General features: G+C 43.8%; 1 protein-coding gene across 3 annotated transcripts; it reads right to left on the bottom strand.

The window, feature by feature from the left end:
* Positions 1-15: 15 nt before the first annotated feature.
* On the bottom strand, positions 16-17,522 carry podxl (podocalyxin-like). 3 transcript variants are annotated; one of them, XM_045699873.1, is made up of 9 exons: positions 17,067-17,519; positions 4,742-4,869; positions 4,207-4,663; positions 3,807-4,000; positions 3,664-3,690; positions 2,498-2,630; positions 2,243-2,286; positions 1,984-2,106; positions 16-1,835 (listed from the first exon to the last, which is right to left on the bottom strand). In XM_045699873.1, the coding sequence occupies exons 1-9, from the start codon at positions 17,107-17,109 to the stop codon at positions 1,641-1,643; spliced, it is 1,344 nt and encodes a 447-aa protein (XP_045555829.1). In that variant the 5' UTR covers positions 17,110-17,519; the 3' UTR covers positions 16-1,640. The 3 variants fall into 3 exon arrangements, with proteins under 3 accessions (XP_045555829.1, XP_014008743.2, XP_014008742.2); XM_014153268.2 differs by having other exon boundaries at positions 3,807-3,997; positions 4,207-4,869; positions 17,067-17,522; XM_014153267.2 differs by having other exon boundaries at positions 4,207-4,869; positions 17,067-17,518.
* Positions 17,523-17,936: the final 414 nt, after the last annotated feature.

The following is a 17,936-nucleotide window of genomic DNA, read 5'->3' as shown; positions in this document are numbered from 1 at the left end:
AAAATACGACACCTGTTTTGAAAGAAGTGTTTTATTGGCAAATCTTTATTGGTATAAGAAAACATGGCTGCCCTGGCCATGATAGATGAGGTGCAGCTTCCAGTGTGTCAGACCCCCTGTTGTTTGGCTTCATCAGCAAACAAACCATAAATACATGCAATAACTGCTAAATACTTCTGGTGTAAAAGAAATCAAATACGAGTGAACGACTGTACACAACTAGTGACAAACTACACAGGAATGTGTGGAATAAGTGGTGGATTGTGTTGGTTGATTTTACAGCTTAAATATAATTGGGAATTATTGTGTCCATGTGAATTATACATGAATTGGAATACGTTTTGCCAGATAATCACATGGATATTTATATACATTTCTATTCAGTTGATTTGACGAAAAAGGGTAACGAACAAAAAGGAAAATCTGCAGAGGCCGATGTAACAAGTCATCCCTGGTGTTTAAATAACAACTTAACACATAACCTTCAACATCAGCAAACAAGAAAATGTATCTTTAGGGGCCAGCTTCCCTGATACAGAGCAACCCCAGTCCTAGACTAAAAAGCATAGTTGAAAGGGCTCTTTAAGTCCAAGGCTAGGCTTTATCTATGTCCAGGAAACTGGTCCTAGGTCAAATTCTTTAGAATTTTCAAACGACTATTTACAGTTTCCCCCCCTTCATATCTGTAGACGCTCCCGTCCCAGCAGTGTCTCCATAGAGCCCGTTTGTTTCATTAGTGTGGTTCACGTTGCTCAGTTGAACCAGTATATGGCTTCTATACAGCAGCCAATGCCAGGTCGTCAGAGCTGAGATTCACTAGTAGTTTAATTCATTCACCAGGATGATTATTTCACTTTATCCTGACGTCATTTTCTCTAAATCAATACTATTGAGATTTAACCATGAAGGCAATATTACAGTTTACAAAGTTTCAGCTTCCATTTTCTCTGAAAATATAAGAAAATACTATGTACAGGTGCTCAAGTGTACAATTCAATGCACTTCTGGGGATTACATTGATTACAGCATAAAGAACATGCAGATTTTAGTTAGACCACTTCATAAACTCCACCCTGAAATATTGGTGGTTTGAGTGTTTGGTTTTCCCAATTAAATCAATAACTATCTAGCGGTACATCAAGTACCTTAAACACTCAATGGCTCTTAAAATGGGATTGTGTATGTTTTGAGATTTACATTTGCCAAATATTTCATATCTCCTAAAACTAGACACAATGTTGCTTGGTGTAGTATCCACTAAATGGCCTGTTACTTTTCCATGGCCACAGCGATGGGACTCTGACACTCGTTTAGGCGGGGTGGGTTTCCAGAACCTGTCATTTGGGTGTTATTTTTTCCAGATTTGTCAGGTGGCGTCTGTGTCGTTGCCTTGGGTTTGGTTCAGTGGGGAGGAACATTTTAAAAGTGTTGCAGATAGAAATGCATTGCATAGAACTGTCACAATTGTGCAATTCTCAAATCCCATTAAAGTTGTATACATTCTATATAGAATACATTTCTACCTGCAACGTTTGGATCTAGAACCCTCTACTAAAGAGGGCCCTTTGTAATGGTGCAGGGAAGGGAGAGTCAATTGGTCGAGGGTATATTGTAGCACCCCTGTCTGTTCCAGTCCCCCTCTACAGGTGAGTGTCCTCCTCGTCTGGCATGTCCTCTTTCAGCAGGCTGTCGATGGGGACAATCCAGCTGTTGTTGAACTCTCCGTTCAGGGCCACCTTCTTCTCCTGCATCTCCGGCTGCACCTCCATCACCTCCAATGTGGGGTTGTCATGGTAACCGTCCTCCACCGTCTGCAGCTCCTCCGTCAGGTGTTGCTGTTGAGAGAAGATAAGGGGAGATTTCGGGTGAGGACCCTCTGAAAGCATAGCTCAACTATTATTAGTAAGTATTTTAGGAAGAATGTGGACATATCACAGACAGACATTATTGATTGTAGAGTAGTTTGATTTTCTAATTGTGTACTTGGAGGTTCTTCCGATAGGACTTGCGGTGGTATGAGGCGTAGATGGCGAAGCCTACAATCATGGCCAGTAGAGCGCCGCAGGACACCAAGATGGCAATGAGGGTCATGTTGTCACTTGGTTTCTGACAGAAAAGATGAAGTAAATAAAGACCCACTCTGACACTCCTCCCTCCAAATACAACCTTTACATGTTCTCCAGTAGCCCGTTTATGATGACATTCAGGGAGATATGTAGTTCACAATGTTAATTAGACTTACTCTGGTGATTTCCTCATAGTATTGCTGGACGACAGAGTTGTCCACTAAAGAAAATCAAAGGAAACTTTCATTTACAACAGTTCACTTCTGGTACTTGACCTTGACAGCAATTGGCTCAAACCCTCTCAAATAGTATGTATTTAAAAACACAATTCATACAACCAAGACTAGCATTAGGAAACGGGGTGCGTTAGGTGTGCTCTATTTAATTGCTTTGGAAGCATCTGAATCGTGGGGACTGGGTAGTTTACATACCTTTGCCGGTAATTACCACACTGTCGAAGGTAGTGTGTCCGTTGATCTCCCTCACAGTCAGAGTACAGTTAGCGTCATGCATATGAGACATCAGCTGTCGACACAGCTCCTCCAGGTCCTTCCTCTCGTAATTCTGACGAGAGAAAAAAACAAGTTTCTAAGTTGCACCAAATGTTTTCATAGTTTTGAAAGGGACAAAAAAGACTCAACATGCCTTGTTTAGTGAATCTCTATCTAAAGAGTGGCAATTGCTGAGCTGATGTCATTTCACCATGATGTCATTACAACCATCACTACAATGCTGGTTTTGGTGAGTCGAGGGAAAGGTCAAAGGTGGGACGTCAGCGTTTCCCGTGCAGTGAGGTGTCAGTTATTCTTGGCCTTTCTGAAGCAGAGCAGCTGTTCATAGAAAGCGAGGGAGAATGAGAGCGAGGGAGGTGTGGGAAAAACGGAAACCAGCAAAAGGCAGGAAGGTTTCCCACTAAGACACTTTTTCCACCCAATGCCTGCAGGATCCTTTTTTAATAATATGATGCTCTACTTCCACTACTTCCTGTCCTGGCTTTGGAAACAAGAGTGTCGCTCTCTGTTGAGAATAGACGGGTTGTTTGTTGAGCAACAAAACAGAAGGTTTACTTAGATTGTTGACAACATGTTAACTCTGTCTCCAAATGATTATTGAAAACATGAATACATTTGCACAATGAGCACTTGTTGTCTTTCAAATACATTGTTACAGTTGTTGGTTAGCTAGCTAGTGGATCTTTGCCATATTAGCATAGAAATGATCAGTCAAAATACCTCAAGACATGGTATCAATAACAAGACACAACGAGCTGAAACGCGCCACCTACGATTCCCCACATGGCGGCAGTTTGTCATTGTTGCTCGCCAACTGGCCATCCAGAATCACAACAACACACAAAATTCTGCCTCAGCGTGCACATTGTTTTCATGATGTTGTCAGCTAACCCATCTATAGGACCAGGGAAAGGGTAGAGGTCAGAGCAGGCTTTCACCATCCTGGTCTTTGAGGACCACTCTGTAAGATGGTTCAAACTGCAACTGAGGATTTGTCATTACATTTGTCATTTGAAACCGAATGTCAACGCAGACCTAAACTCGTAAGCAAATCTAGGATGACAGTAGAAAGGAGAAACCCTTACCTCTTCATTTCTTTTGGACTTGACAAACTGTAAAAAGCCGAAAAAAAGACAAATTTAAGGTCATATTTGTGTGTGTTATGATTCATAAGATTTTTCTTGAATCAGACTGACAAGTGTTTTATGTTAAACTCTTTCTGTCATACCGTAAAGCTCTTGGGAGGAGTTGTCGTCTCAGCCGTGGTTGTAGACACCATCCTTCCCTGTGTGCTGGTCGTGGTGGTAGCAAGACTGCTGCCTGAACTTACAGGGCTGGATGTGGAGGGGGGATGGGAGGGAGAGGACGATGCTGACCATGGGGTTGGGCCCACAGATGTTGTAGTTGAAACCTGTGTGACTTCTTCAAGAAGCATAAATAAGAGAATGGACAATTTTGTCTGAATGTTCTCTCACTTCCATCATGTAATCACACATGACCGCATGTGATAAGAACTGTTCAGCTTTTAGGGTTTTGAGTCAAAATCCTTTGAGACTACAGCCAAACTCTATGCTGGGTGAGTGATAGGTGTTTTGAGGTGAAATGGTGTTGGGGAGATAGACCCTCACCTGTAGTGTCCGGGGTGGTCTGAGTGAGGGTTACTGAGGACCCAGAGGCCTCCGTTCCAGCAGTACCCGCGGCAGTAACAATGCTGGCCCTGGGTGTGACGCCGGTTGTCGTGATTGTGGCGGTGTTAGAGGTTACACTAGTCATCTTCTGAGTTGGGGAGTTGGTGGCTGCTGTGGTGCCGGTTGTTGGGATTATGGCGGTGTTAGAGGTTACACTAGTCATCTTCTGAGTTGGGGAGTTAGTGGCTGCTGTGGTGCCGGTTGTTGGGATTATGGCGGTGTTAGAGGTTACACTAGTCATCTTCTGAGTTGGGGAGTTGGTGGCTGCTGTGTTGCCGGTTGTTGGGATTATGGCGGTGTTAGAGGTTACACTAGTCATCTTCTGAGTTGGGGAGTTGGTGGCTGCTGTGGTGCCGGTTGTTGGGATTATGGCGGTGTTAGAGGTTACACTAGTCATCTTCTGAGTTGGGGAGTTGGTTGCTGCTGTGGTGCCGGTTGTTGAGATTATGGCGGTGTTAGAGGTTACACTAGTCATCTTCTGAGTTGATGTCGGTGACGGGGTGGCTGTAACGCCAGCTGTAATTGTGGTGGTGATAGAGGCTATATGTGAAGAAGATGAGGGTGGTTGCGTTGAATTAGCATCAGTACAGTGAAGTAGAAGACCTGGAGTGAACAAACACAAAACAGCGTTAACTGTTTAATCTGAAGCAAATATTACATAGGCCTAACTTAATGTAATCTACTTGGCTCAACTTAAATGGAAATAATGCCATCTCTAGAACTTGGTCCATCATCCCTGTGAGTTGCATACAGTTTTATAAATATCTTGTATTTCTAAGAGGATATCAGTGATGAGATATTGAGGAGGCTCTGTGGTGAACTCTGTGTAAACCTGCTGTATTTTATTTCCTTCTCTCCAGACAGCTGTACAGTAGTCAATTCTCTCTGTTTCTCTATTCATAGTAAACAGGACAGGATGCTCCACACCCAACCTATGGGCTTGCCCCAGCGCACCGTGAACAATCCTGGACCACGTTCTTAGGCCGGGACCCTAGGGATTTAGAACAATGGCTTCCCTAGGATCCCTTCCCTCGACCCACACGCACGTACCGCCATAGCATTAGGACAACTACTTGCTTCCTCATACTCAGTCCCGCACATACGTGGGTGCACAGTCACACACTAAAAACACTCATACCTCTCTTATCTCACATGTTCATATATCAGGCCGTATACCTACATTACTAACACACTGCACTATAAATAGCATACACTTCAAAGGCTACATATGCTGTCAATTCATATAGGGCTGCATAATTCATCTAATTCACATTAAAATCGCAATATTGTCGCGCAATATTCATGACGCAAGAAGATTCATATCGCATGCGATATTTTGAAATGCCACTCAGTCATTGTTGCGTCCGTTTTTATAGTTTACTTGTGGCTGCTTCACACACGCTCAAGCCCCGCCCCATCAAGCAGCGCAGCTCCTCCTCTTTAGATTCACTAGAAGTTTGCATGCTGTTCTGTTAGGTCAAATGCAGTCAACAGATTGTTCCAGACAACGATGACACTTTTTTGCTTTTTAATATAAATCATTCTGTTTCTAGGATTCCAACAGTTCACCCAAGTGTTTTGATCTACATGTAACTGCCACAATAAAGGAAACACTTGAGTAAATGACCGATACAAAGTGTATGTAAAGCAGGTGCTTCCACACAGGTGTGGTTCCTGAGTTAATTAAGCAATTAACATCCCATCATGCTTAGGGTCATCAGAGAGGAAGAGGCGAAGCGAGAGATTTTACTCCACCCAAAATCTGTCCACGAAAATAAGCCCACGAAGTGAGTAATTTTTGTATGGAGGTCAATGAGACTGTGTTGAATTTGATCAACAAAAAATGTAATTGTAATGTGATACGTGAGGGTTATTTGATCGAATAGAAGTTTCGTAATGGTTAGATAGTTACGAATTTACTGATAAATGTGGCATTTCGGCAACTTACCCAAAAAAATGTTTTTATCTGAGTTGTGCCTGTTGTCATAGAAATACAGTGCATTCGGAAAGCATTCAGGCTTTTGTTATGTTAGAGCCTTGTTCTAAAATGGATAAAATATTTTTTTTCCCCTCATCAATCTACACACAATACCCCATAATGACAAAGAGAGAACTGTTTTTTAGACATTTTTTGCAAATAAAAAACATAAGTTTTCAGATCCTTTGCTATAAGAATCGAAATTGAACTCAGGTGCATCCTTTTTCCATTGATCATCCTTAAGATGTTTCGACAACTTGATTGGAGTCCACCTGTGGTAAATTCAATTGATTGGACATGATTTGGAAAGGCACACACCTGTCTATATAAGGTCCCACATTTGATAGTGCATGTCAGAGCAAATACCAAGCCACGAGGTCGAAGGAATTGTCTGTAGAGTTCTGAGACAGGATTGTGTCGAGGTCTAGGGAAGGGTTCCAAAACATTTCTGCAACATTGAAGGTCTCCAAGAACACAGTGGCCTCCGTCATTCTTAAATGGAAGAAGTTTGGAACCATCAAGACTCCTACTAGAGCTGGCCGCCCGGCCAAACTGAGCAATCGGGGGAGAAAGGCCTTGCTAAGGGAGGTGACCAAGCACCCGATGGTCACTGATAGAACTCCAGAATTCCTCTGTGGAGATGGGAGAACCTTCCAGAAGGACAACCATCTCCGCAGCACTCCACCAAGCAGGCCTTTATGGTAGAGTGGCCAGACGGAAGCCACTTTTCAGTAAAATGCACATGACAGCCCTCTTGGAGTTTGCCAAAAGGCACATAAAGACTCTCAGACCATGAGAAACGAGATTCTCTGGTCTGATGAAACCATGATTGAACTCTTTGGCCTGAATGCCAAACGTCACTTCTGGAGGAAACCTGGCACCATCCCAATGGTGAAGCACAGTGGTGGCAGCGTCATGCTGTGGGGATGTTTATTGGCGGCAGGGACTGGGAGACTAGTCAGGATCGAAGGAAAGATGAACAGAGCAAAGTACAGAGAGATCTTTGATGAAAACCTGCTCCAGAGCACTCAGGACTTCAGACTGGGGCGAAGGTTCACCTTCCAACAGGACAACAACCCTAAGCACGCAGCCAAGACAACGCAGGAGTGGCTTCGGGACAAGTCCCTGAATGTCCTTGAGTGGCCCAGCCAGAACCCGGACTTGAACCCAATCGAACATCTCAGGAAAGACCTGAAAATAGCTGTGCAGTGACGCTCCCCATCCAACCTGACAGAGCTTGAGAGGATCTGCAGAGAGTAATGGGAGAAACTCCCTAAATACAGGTGTGCCAAGCTTGTAGCGTCATACCCAAGAAGACTCGAGGCTGTAATCACTGCCAAAGATGCTTCAACAAAGTACTGAGTAAAGGGTCTGAATACTTATGTAAATGCATTATTCCCATTATTTTTTTTTTCAAAAAATTCTAAAAGCCTGTCTTTGCTTTGTCGTTATGGGATATTGTGTGTATATTGATGAGGGGAAAAAACAATTTAATCAATTTTAGAATAAGGCTGTAATGTAAATAAATGTGGAAAAAGTCATGGGATCTGAACATTTTCCAAATGCACTGTAAACGGAGGACTCATCATGGCTATAACCTGTTTTAGCATGGGCATTGCCATTGAAGTCTTCCACCCTTTTAAAGTAGTCAACTTGATGGGGATTCCTATGAGTTGGGAGGAATCAGCCAATGAAGACGTTGGCTACTTTAAAATGGAGATAGCATGGGCAGCGCCATTGAGGCTGTCACAGACGCTATAATTGCACAGATACAAAGATTAGTCCTCTATATATCTCTATGGCCTGTTGTTCACACGCGTATCTGCCCGCTCATTAGCTGGAATGGTCCCACCTGATCTCATCTCCTCCTGCCTGCCTTTTTATCTTTGGGAACATATATTTCCATTGTTAGAGGGGTCACTCGAATATCTTGTCAATATAATAGACAGTCTTTGGGCTGATGTATAAAAATGGCCAGTTGCCCATTATTTTGGCTACCATGGTTAAAAGAAAAGATCTGTGACTTTGAAAGAGGGGTCTCAAAGGAGCATAGTAGGTTTACAGTGTGTGTGTGTGTGTGTGTGTGTGTGTGTGTGTGTGTGTGTGTGTGTGTGTGTGTGTGTGTGTGTGTGTGTGTGTGTGTGTGTGTGTGTCAATCACCAGATCTCAACCCAATTAAACAGTTATGGGAGATTCTGGAGTGGTGCCTGAGAGTGTTTTCCACCACCAATAAAATATAAAATTATGAAATTTCTTGTGGAAGAATGGCATCCCTCCAATGAAGTTCCAGACACTTGTAGAATATATACCAAGGCACATTGAAGCTGTTCTGGTTGGTGGTGGCCCAACACCCTATTAAGACACTTTATTTTGTTGTTTCCTTTGTTTTGGCAGTTACCTGTATATTGCAAGTCAAATCGCAATATTTGGTTAAAAAAAATCACAATTCAATGTTTTTTTGCAGATATTGTGCAGCCCTAAATCTATACACATAGGGCGACATTGTTTTTCAAACAGTGCTCAATAATTGGATATTCATCCCAAGGTTACATCCACAAACACAGGCCTACAATATAGGTAGTGGACATACTGTACACACACACCCACACATAAACCATACACGAACACTCACCTCCCACTCCACATGTGCACTGTAGAATAAAGAGATGTGGGGACTCTAATGAACTCTATTCAGTCCAACCTCATAAGGTTTCTATACTACTTGAATCATTGTTACAATGTTCCAACATTCCAACCAGATTGTCAATCTCCATATCAATACATATTTTCACACTCTAATAATCATTGTATTGTATGTGTGTTTTTGAGTAGAGCCCCTCCTGTTGACCAGCCCGTTAAAAAGATGCTCACCCAGGATGTAAAGATATAAATCCAGACGTGGTGGGTTGTCATGGTGATTAATAGTGGTTGTCGGGGGCAATGAGGACATTGTCTAAAACAGCCTCTTATCAGTGTCTGTTTTAGAGGGGTGGTGGAAGAGGGGAGAGGTAAAACAATGTTGTCTCCATCTCTTCTCTTTGACAGGCAGCCCTACACTGTGGCTGCCATCCCAAACTGCAGACACGCCAATTGTTATCAGGCTTCATTAAGCAGCTTAGTAGTCACTATGAGGAGAGAACCCAGAGACACAGACAGCTCCTAACTAAGGAGGGGGAAACTCTGAATCTTCCCCCTGGACCCAGCCTGTTTGTTTACACTCCTGGTGATGTCCCCTGGCAGCTAGTAAAGGGGGCTGCTTCAGCATTTGTAATGTCACCTGGTAGCTAGTAAAAGGATGTTGCTACAGCATTGATCATGTCACCTGGTAGCTAGTGAAAGGATGTTGCTACAGCATTGATCATGTCACCTGGTAGCTAGTAAAAGGATGTTGCTACAGCATTGGTAATGTCACCTGGTAGCTAGTGAAAGGATGTTGCTACAGCATTGATCATGTCACCTGGTAGCTAGTGAAAGGATGTTGCTACAGCATTGATCATGTCACCTGGTAGCTAGTAAAAGGATGTTGCTACAGCGTTGATCATGTCACCTGGTAGCTAGTGAAAGGAGGTTGCTACAGCGTTGATCATGTCACCTGGTAGCTAGTGAAAGGAGGTCGCTACAGCATTGGTAATGTCACCTGGTAGCTAGTTAAAGGAGGTCGCTACAGCATTGGTAATGTCACCTGGTAGCTAGTGAAAGGAGGTTGCTACAGCATTGGTAATGTCCCCTGGTAGCTAGTGAAAGGAGGTTGCTTCAGCATTGGTAATGCCCCTGGTGGCTCAACCTGGTCTCAGAGCATTTCATGTTATTCTTTATGTAAATACAAGACACTCCATTTAGTATGATATGTTACGAATTACGATCCGTAAATGTTAAGAATTTGCGAAATGTACAATATGTTACGCATTTAGGATAAAGGGTTAAGGTTAAGGTAAAAGTTAGCCAAAAGGGTTAGGGGAAGGGTTAACAAACATGCTAAGTAGTTGCAAAGTAGCTAAAAAGTAGTAAGTAGTTGAACATTTGCTAATTAGCTAAAATGCTAAAACGACCAACCACCCTCCGCTCATTTTTGCCTTAAGTAACCTTCTGTCTTATGTAACCATACCAAACTTACCATATCATACTAATTTCAGTGTCCCGAATTTATATTTACTATGTTACGTCTGGTCTATGAGACCAGGCTGGGTAACTCGAGATAGGAGGCTACTTCAACATTATATTCTAACAGGTGGAAGTTTCCCAGCAGGACTGAATGACAAGGGAAAAAATTGTTTTACAGACAGTATTTCTTTGTTACATTTTTAGACAGCTTTTGAAAATGTGTAAGTCAGGAATGATACAGTTAATTTCTGACATACACTATGCAATGTCTTGAGAGTAGACTGTACTACTCATGCAGATATTCGGTGTATAGTATGTATTTGACCTGGGACTGGTGTACTGCTCCTGTGATTTCCACACAGTGTTCTGCCTCTGAGACTCTGTGTTGTTGTGAGACGTGTGTCTCTCTCTGTCTGCTCCACTATCCCCCCTCCTCTACCTCCTCTAGCTGTGATGTCATATTTTGGGATGACCCTCTTTGACCCCGCCTGTCACCCGGGTGTCTGTTTCTTAACAGGTGACAGCAGCACCCCTGATCCTGACATTATTAGCTGGGGCTGTTTTTACCTCAGAGACATTCCAACCCCCCCCACACACAAACACACACTCACTCACACACACACACGGATAGTGCCTGTAGTCTCTCCAAAGACACTCATTCCTTAAGATATGCCCCCCCCCTCCCAGAGAAAGGAGGGGGGGGGCAGGAGATGGAATGGAAGGTTCCATCTCCATAGCTTCTCTTTCCTCTGCCATAGGCTCCCTAGCTAGTAGCCATGATGCTTAGTAGTGAGTAGGGAATGAAGCCTCCTTGTTGTAACTCATAGAGCACATCAGAGCAGGTTCCTGTATACCACAGTAGGATTACATTACTATCCCCATGAGTATTGGATGTCTGTCTGTGACTACACAGCATAACTGGGCCAACACAGACTGACCTGCAGCCAGGACTTATTAGCCTCTTCCTCCACCAGGCTATTATTAAGATGGATCGCTAGGTCATTGGGTCCGGTTATGTCCGGTTCAGTCTGCTGCTACAGTTGCCTGTCTCTCTCCCACAGGGTGCGACCCGGTGTCTCGGACCCCCTCAGGGCCAGACGGGTGGGAGGGTGGGAGAACTGACCCCAGGGTCCTTCCTGTTGACTCTGTTATGCAATAAGATATGGGCTTCTTTGCTCTCTCACTGCGTGTGTGTGTAGCACATGGGGATGTGTGGCTCAGTTGGTAGAGCATGGCGCTTGCAACGCCAGGGTTGAGGGTTTGAATCCCATGGGGGACCAGTACAAATAAAAGTAAGCACTCGCTCTGCTTAAGAGCGTCTGCCTAATGACTAAAATATAAATGTGTGAAACACCCTCCTCAGCCTGAAGTTTCCCCACTTGCGCCACAAATAGCTAGCTTTTCACGCAACGCCGACTGGTAAGACAGGAGGGTGGTCACGTGTGCTAGCAAGGCAGAGGTCGTGGGTTCGAGCCTCGGTTTGAGCCAAATCAAGAAGAAGTGGTTCTCGCTAAGCAAGCAGCGTGGCATCCTTCACGTGTGTGCCTGAGTTAAACACAGAAAGCATGAAACACCCTACACACACCCTGCTCTGACTCAAGACTAACAGAAACCCAGTCAAATACAGTCAGTTACTTCCACATCTTCAATATGGAAATGCAACAAGATGATGATAAGGCCTCTAAATGCCATTTACCATAGGGCTGAGTTCTCCAACTTCACCCGTGTTTGTGTTCCTAACTCATGCCTGTGACAGTGTTATGGCTTGGCCTGTCCCAGTGTGACTAACGAGTCAGTAATGGGGTCAGAGGGGTGTCTCCCTCTCCCCTGCCGTCCCCACAGGGGGTCCTGTTGTTGGGTCCTGGCGGACGTCAAGCACAATCATGTTTAGTGTGAGAGCCTCCATCCGTACACAGTTAAAGCAGAATGACAACTGGCCTGGAGGGTGGAGACTTGTTGAATTGTCCTGTCATCCTGCCAGCCACATTGTAAGCATAACCTCCGGGCCCCAGGCCCCACACAGCCTACTGATAGAGGGAGGGGAGCAGGGGCTTATGGCGACCAGCCTGGGCACCAGCAGTGGACATCTTAAAAATAAAAAGAGCCTTTCTTAATGCTGAGTCCTAAGGGTGTGTGTCTGCCGGTCCACTTGTGTTCTGGCATGGGTATGTGATCCTGCCTAGCTGTGTGTGTATTCATCTCTGTCCCTGTATGTGTGCCAGCCAGGCCATCCCATAATAAGGCCAGATTTATGTGCATCTGAGCGTGAACATCCACCATGCGCTGCCAGAGGCAGGAGAGTAAGTAAATAAATGTAGCTATCCGTCTCCAGCCCCGGACACACAATGCCACCCTGTTAGGTGGGTAACGGCCCACACAAAAGCCTGGCTTCCCCCACGTGTGGCTCTGCCAGGGGGGGTTACTCCCTCACCCCCGGCCCCCTGCTGCGGCCCAAGCTTTTTAAGAGCCCAGTAGTCCCCGCCTTCCTGGGGTGTTGACCCATTGAGAGGGGTAATTCAGAATTGGAACTGGGGAATGAAGGGAAGAGTGGAGGAGGAGGGAGGCCATCTTTACACAGTACTTATCCAATAGGCTCCTCCATTAAGGAGAGGGGCTGTGAATGTAAAAACACTGTATGAAAAAAAGGAGAGCAGAGAAAGAGTAGGGAGAAAGTGGGATTGGGGGAGGTGGGTAGAGGAGAGTGAGGGTGGAAAAAGGGCTTTGGTCTCTGTCTGATGGTGTAAATTGTATTTTTTATTTTATTTAACTGTCTGTGACTACACAGCATAGCTGACGTGATGAAGATTATCAGCTGCCACACGTTGTGGGTCCACACACCCAAACACAACCACGTTCCTAGTGCTGTGATGCCAGGTTATTATGGGTGTGTTTGTGTCTATGTTGAGCTGTGGTGTGCACTTATGGTCAAGTCCAGCGCTTCTACAGCACTTTAGTCTATAGAGGTCTGGGTCGTTCCATGAAATGAGTCCCTTTAGGTTAGTGTAATTTAGTGAATGAAAAAAAGTTTGATTTCACCTAATCTAACATTCTGTCATGAACAGCAACTTAACAAAGAAACATGTTTTCCCATCTCAAGAGGTTAAATAAAAAATATCTGTAATAACAGCCAAATAAATTAACAGGGTTGACGATTCTGTCATAAATCAGCCATAACAACCTTGTGACAAGGTTGTTAAATTCTAGCCTGTCTATATACGGGTAACAGGGTAGACATGTTATGCTCGACATGCTAAGTTTTCTCACCAGAAAATGGCCAAAAAGAGTAGAACCAGCTCACTTGCTTATACACTATGATTTTACTCATGTTTATTTAGAAAATATTTACAAAGGAATAGTTTCACCATATTAAAACGAGAGTTAACTTCACGTAACAGGGCCGACCTTAAAATGAGGGACAGGTTTTTTTCCCCCTAAAATGAATCACTAATCACATGAAGAAATAATCATCTTCAGGAAGGACTTTATTAAAGCAACAAAATAACTGGGGCTTCACAATAATGGTGAAAACTTGGACCATCCAAATAGAGTGTGGTCCCATCTGTAGATTCTCTACAGATGGTCATACTATCAACAAACCATCTGTTGATAAGCAACTGCTTGTTAAGGTTACGGTTAGAGTTAGCTTTAGAATAAGGGTTAGGGTTAGGATAGTTGAAATGTTACAGGTGGACTATCCAAATAAAGTGTTACAAAGCTTGGAGAAATGTTGGGGTTAAAATCTTCCTAGAAGTTACAGAGGCTGTACTGAGGGACATGTCAAAATGCAGAATTTTGGTACTTTAGCAAGTCTTTATTCATAATAAAAATCGAATTCATTGAATGTTCCATGTGGTCTATATTAATCGGCACTACATTTGAAGAGACATTTGGAACTTTGTCGACTACCTAAGTATTTTTCTAATTGAGCTGGATGTGCCAATGTGTAATTCACACATACATAATCTATAAGCAGAATTACTGTTATACCTCTATTAGCCATGAAATCCGTAGTTTGAAAGCTTCTGGAAGCTGTGTGGCACCATTTTGAGTGCTGCCAGATTGGCCAGCACACGAGTTGCACAGTGAAATAAGGCTGGCCCAGGCCTGCCCAGCGTTATCCAATGAGGTACATATATGCACATGATGTAGTATGCAATTTTCTGGGACACATTTTGGCTCTTGTGCGCTACTTTCAGAACTACTGGGTAAAAAGTATGTATATTTTCCGGAAGTTCTATTTTAATATAACAGGCTTTTACTACTTAAAATATCAAAGGAACTAATTTTGTGGAACGACCCATCTATTGTCTTTAGTCCTGTGTGTTGGCTGGCATTGAGCTAAACTAAGCAATGCAGCAAGGAATGCAGTATGCTATTAATCTATTGCCAGTGAATACATTAGGCAAAGAATGTTGGTAGACAACAGTGTGGAGCAGTTGACATCATGGAGGAGGTTGGAGTGATAGTGGTCACCGACACTTCACTTAAGACCAACTCTTTGACACACACACACGTTTTGTTTGCTTGGCTCTTATTAGGAAACATCTGCTCTCTGTTTTCTTCGAGGTAAAGTAGAAGGGAGTTCCCAGCCATGGCAGAGAAAGGAGTGTGAGGAGAGAGTGAAGGTGGGAGGGGGAGACCTTGTACATGTGTGTGTTCCTGTATGTGTGATATGAGAGAGAGAGATGAAGCAGGGAGGCGGTAGAAGAGAGGAGGGGAGCTGAGTGAAGGTCTGTGATGCATGGTGCCAGCCACTGGCCTGATTAATGTCCACCTGGCCTGGACATGTAGGAGTGTAGGCTGCTCTGGGGTGAAGATAGAGGTGGAGGGTGTGGTGGTGCTTTATCATCCACATCAAACAGTGATGAAACACAAGGCTTTACTACACTTACTCCCTAGAGGAACTGGAAGACTCCCTCTCCTGTACTGTTCCCCAACGCTGCTGTTTAAAACCCCAATGCCCTGATTGTCGAGTGTGGATCTAATTCCCCTGGCTGCCTCTGAAATGGCACCCTATTCCCTTTATAGTGCACTATTGACCAGCACTGTAATGGGCCCTGGCCACATTACAATACACTACTTTTGCAGGGCCCATATGGCTCAGGTCAAAAAGTATGCCCTATAGAGGCAATGGAGTGACATTGCAGACGCACAGCCTGTTTAATGTCCTGTTTCCCCTCACTTTTATTAGGTGAATTTCCAGGGGAGTGAAGGAGTGAGGACTCCGTCTCCATGTCCTTGCTTTTGAGTGAACCAGGCTGTGTGTGTTCGTGAGGAGACGGAGGGAGCTCATGGCCGTCTCCTCTCAGGATGGGACTATGGTGCCACACCTTCCTTAGGAACAGGGATGTTGTTAAATGAGTTTTCCTATCTATTGTTCTCCGCTAGCGCTCTCCCATAGGCTAGGTCTAGGGAGGATAGCCGTGGCTGCCAAGCCGCATCCCGATCATAACAGAGATCCTGGCTGGGTTTACCTTTTAGGAAAAGACATGACATGACCTTCATGTGAAAGGGACTGGGAAGTGGTGTGTGTGGGGTAGGCTCTGGAAGGATATGGTCTGGTCTGGGATATTTGACCTTTTCTTTTTAAAAGCACTATGGTTCATTTATAGATTGAATAAGTTTTATTATAAATCATAAATGAATGGTTTGTGTTCTATCAAATGGTATTGGAGGGTGATTTGTATCCAAGGAGGACATTATTTTTATTAGTGCCTATATGCTTGGCAATAATGCTTGTCAAGTTAGTTTTAGGCCTAACTCATTATGTGGTCTAAAACAGTTTTGGGAAAAGGGCTGACCGTGAACATTCAGTCTGTTTTTGCTCAGCGAGAAAAAAACAAAAGCCTCCTCTACTTTTCATGAATTTATAGTGGCAAGAGGCTGGTGCGACCTGCGCGTAATTAAGAATAACACTCCGCCTCACCATTAGGCATGAGGGACGTCTCGAGCGGGTCACGGGGGCACTTCATTATGCGGTCCCGTTGTCTCCCTCCCGGCCTCCCAGCTCTTGAGCACAGTGTGAGAGGAGAGGACCCGGGCGTGAAGAGGGGTCAGATGTTTCAGCTGCACGGCTCTGGCCCTGAATCCCCGGTGCCACTCCCTCAGGTGCCAGTCTCTGCCTCGCATTTACAGTGCAACTCCCCCTCACTCACTCCTCGATACCGAAATTAGAGCAGCATGTTGTGAAATCGCGCAGCTGGTATAGACTTTCACTAGTATTGGTGGGATAGAGGGCTAATAAGATAACGGTTTAATAGGAATTATATTTCTGTATCTTTGGATTACTGCCAAGCAACATGTTCTTTTAGCACCGATGACTGAAAAAAATGACAATATGTCAATCATATAGACGGAATATAACGAAAACGATTTAATTTTTGATGGGAATTCCATTCCATTTTGTTTTACAGATTTACAGATTAGGCTACAAACTTCAGTGCATCATCAACTGTAAACTATTGATGTGCGCACCTGTTGTGAGGAGAAACACAGAACCTCTCATCATCAACATTGTTTTATTTAGTTGTTTTTCTTTTATTATGAATTGATAAATTATGATACCAAATGTGATCTCCTCCTATGTTAACTTCTCTTATCGAATGTCTTCAATTGCTCAAATAAAGGAAAGATGGTGAAGGGGTCTTGTTGGTCCCCAAAAATAAAACCAACTTTGATCAAATGAAATAAGATAAATAAAATACAAAGAATAGACACTTACCAAGTGGAAGAAGTGCCCATGTGATTCGCATTTTCGTTTCCATTCTGTTTTTTTACGCAACTTTGTTTCATTCAGTGTTGCTGCAGCACTCAATCCGTGGCTTTAGGTATTCCGAATCAGAATGTTGAATACAAGTAGCGGATTCTTGCTGGAGACGCCGTTCCGTTACGCCTATCTCCTTGAATTTGTATTTGAAGTAAATGATTTTCCCAAAGTTATTGTTTTGCTGAAAGCTAAGAATGCCTTTGTTTGGCGCTTCTCCCCTTCTTTTCTCCCCCTCTCTGAGTCGGGAATTTGGGGGAAAGTGTTTCTCCGGTCTCCTTGGCTGCGCTGATTGTGTGGCGTTGTTGCTGGCTCCCTCTCCCTGAGCGGCTTGAAAACGTATTGTGCTTTCAAAGTGCAAGCCCCGTGGCCAGTCCAGACCCCAGTCTTCTTTACAAGTGTTCAGCTGTTACTCACAGGCCCATGGCACTGCCCATTTCAGCTTGTCATGCGAGGCAAGGGGAGATCCAATAGAATGCGTTTTTGGGTGGACTCTCAAGCTGACCAACACTAAAGTACAAAGGAAATTACTCCCAAAGACTATGTTCCTTCAGTTTGCCTTATTCCAATAATGGTCAATGATACAATAAATACAGTGCCTTGTGAAAGTATTCACCCCCCTTGACATTTTTCTTAATTTGTTGCCTTACAACTTGGAATTAAAATAGATTTTTGGGGGGTTTGTATAATTTGATTTACACAACATGCCTATGACTTTGAAGATGCAAAATATTTTTTTTTACTGTGAAACAAACAAGAAATAAGACCAAAAAAACTGAAAACTTCAGCATGCATAACTATTAACCCCCCAAAATCAATACTTTGTAG

This window comes from Salmo salar, chromosome ssa17 (assembly GCF_905237065.1).
Source record: "Salmo salar chromosome ssa17, Ssal_v3.1, whole genome shotgun sequence".
NCBI lineage: Eukaryota > Metazoa > Chordata > Actinopteri > Salmoniformes > Salmonidae > Salmo > Salmo salar.
Note: the sequence above shows the minus strand (reverse complement) of the source record. Positions and strands in the feature narration are given on the sequence as shown.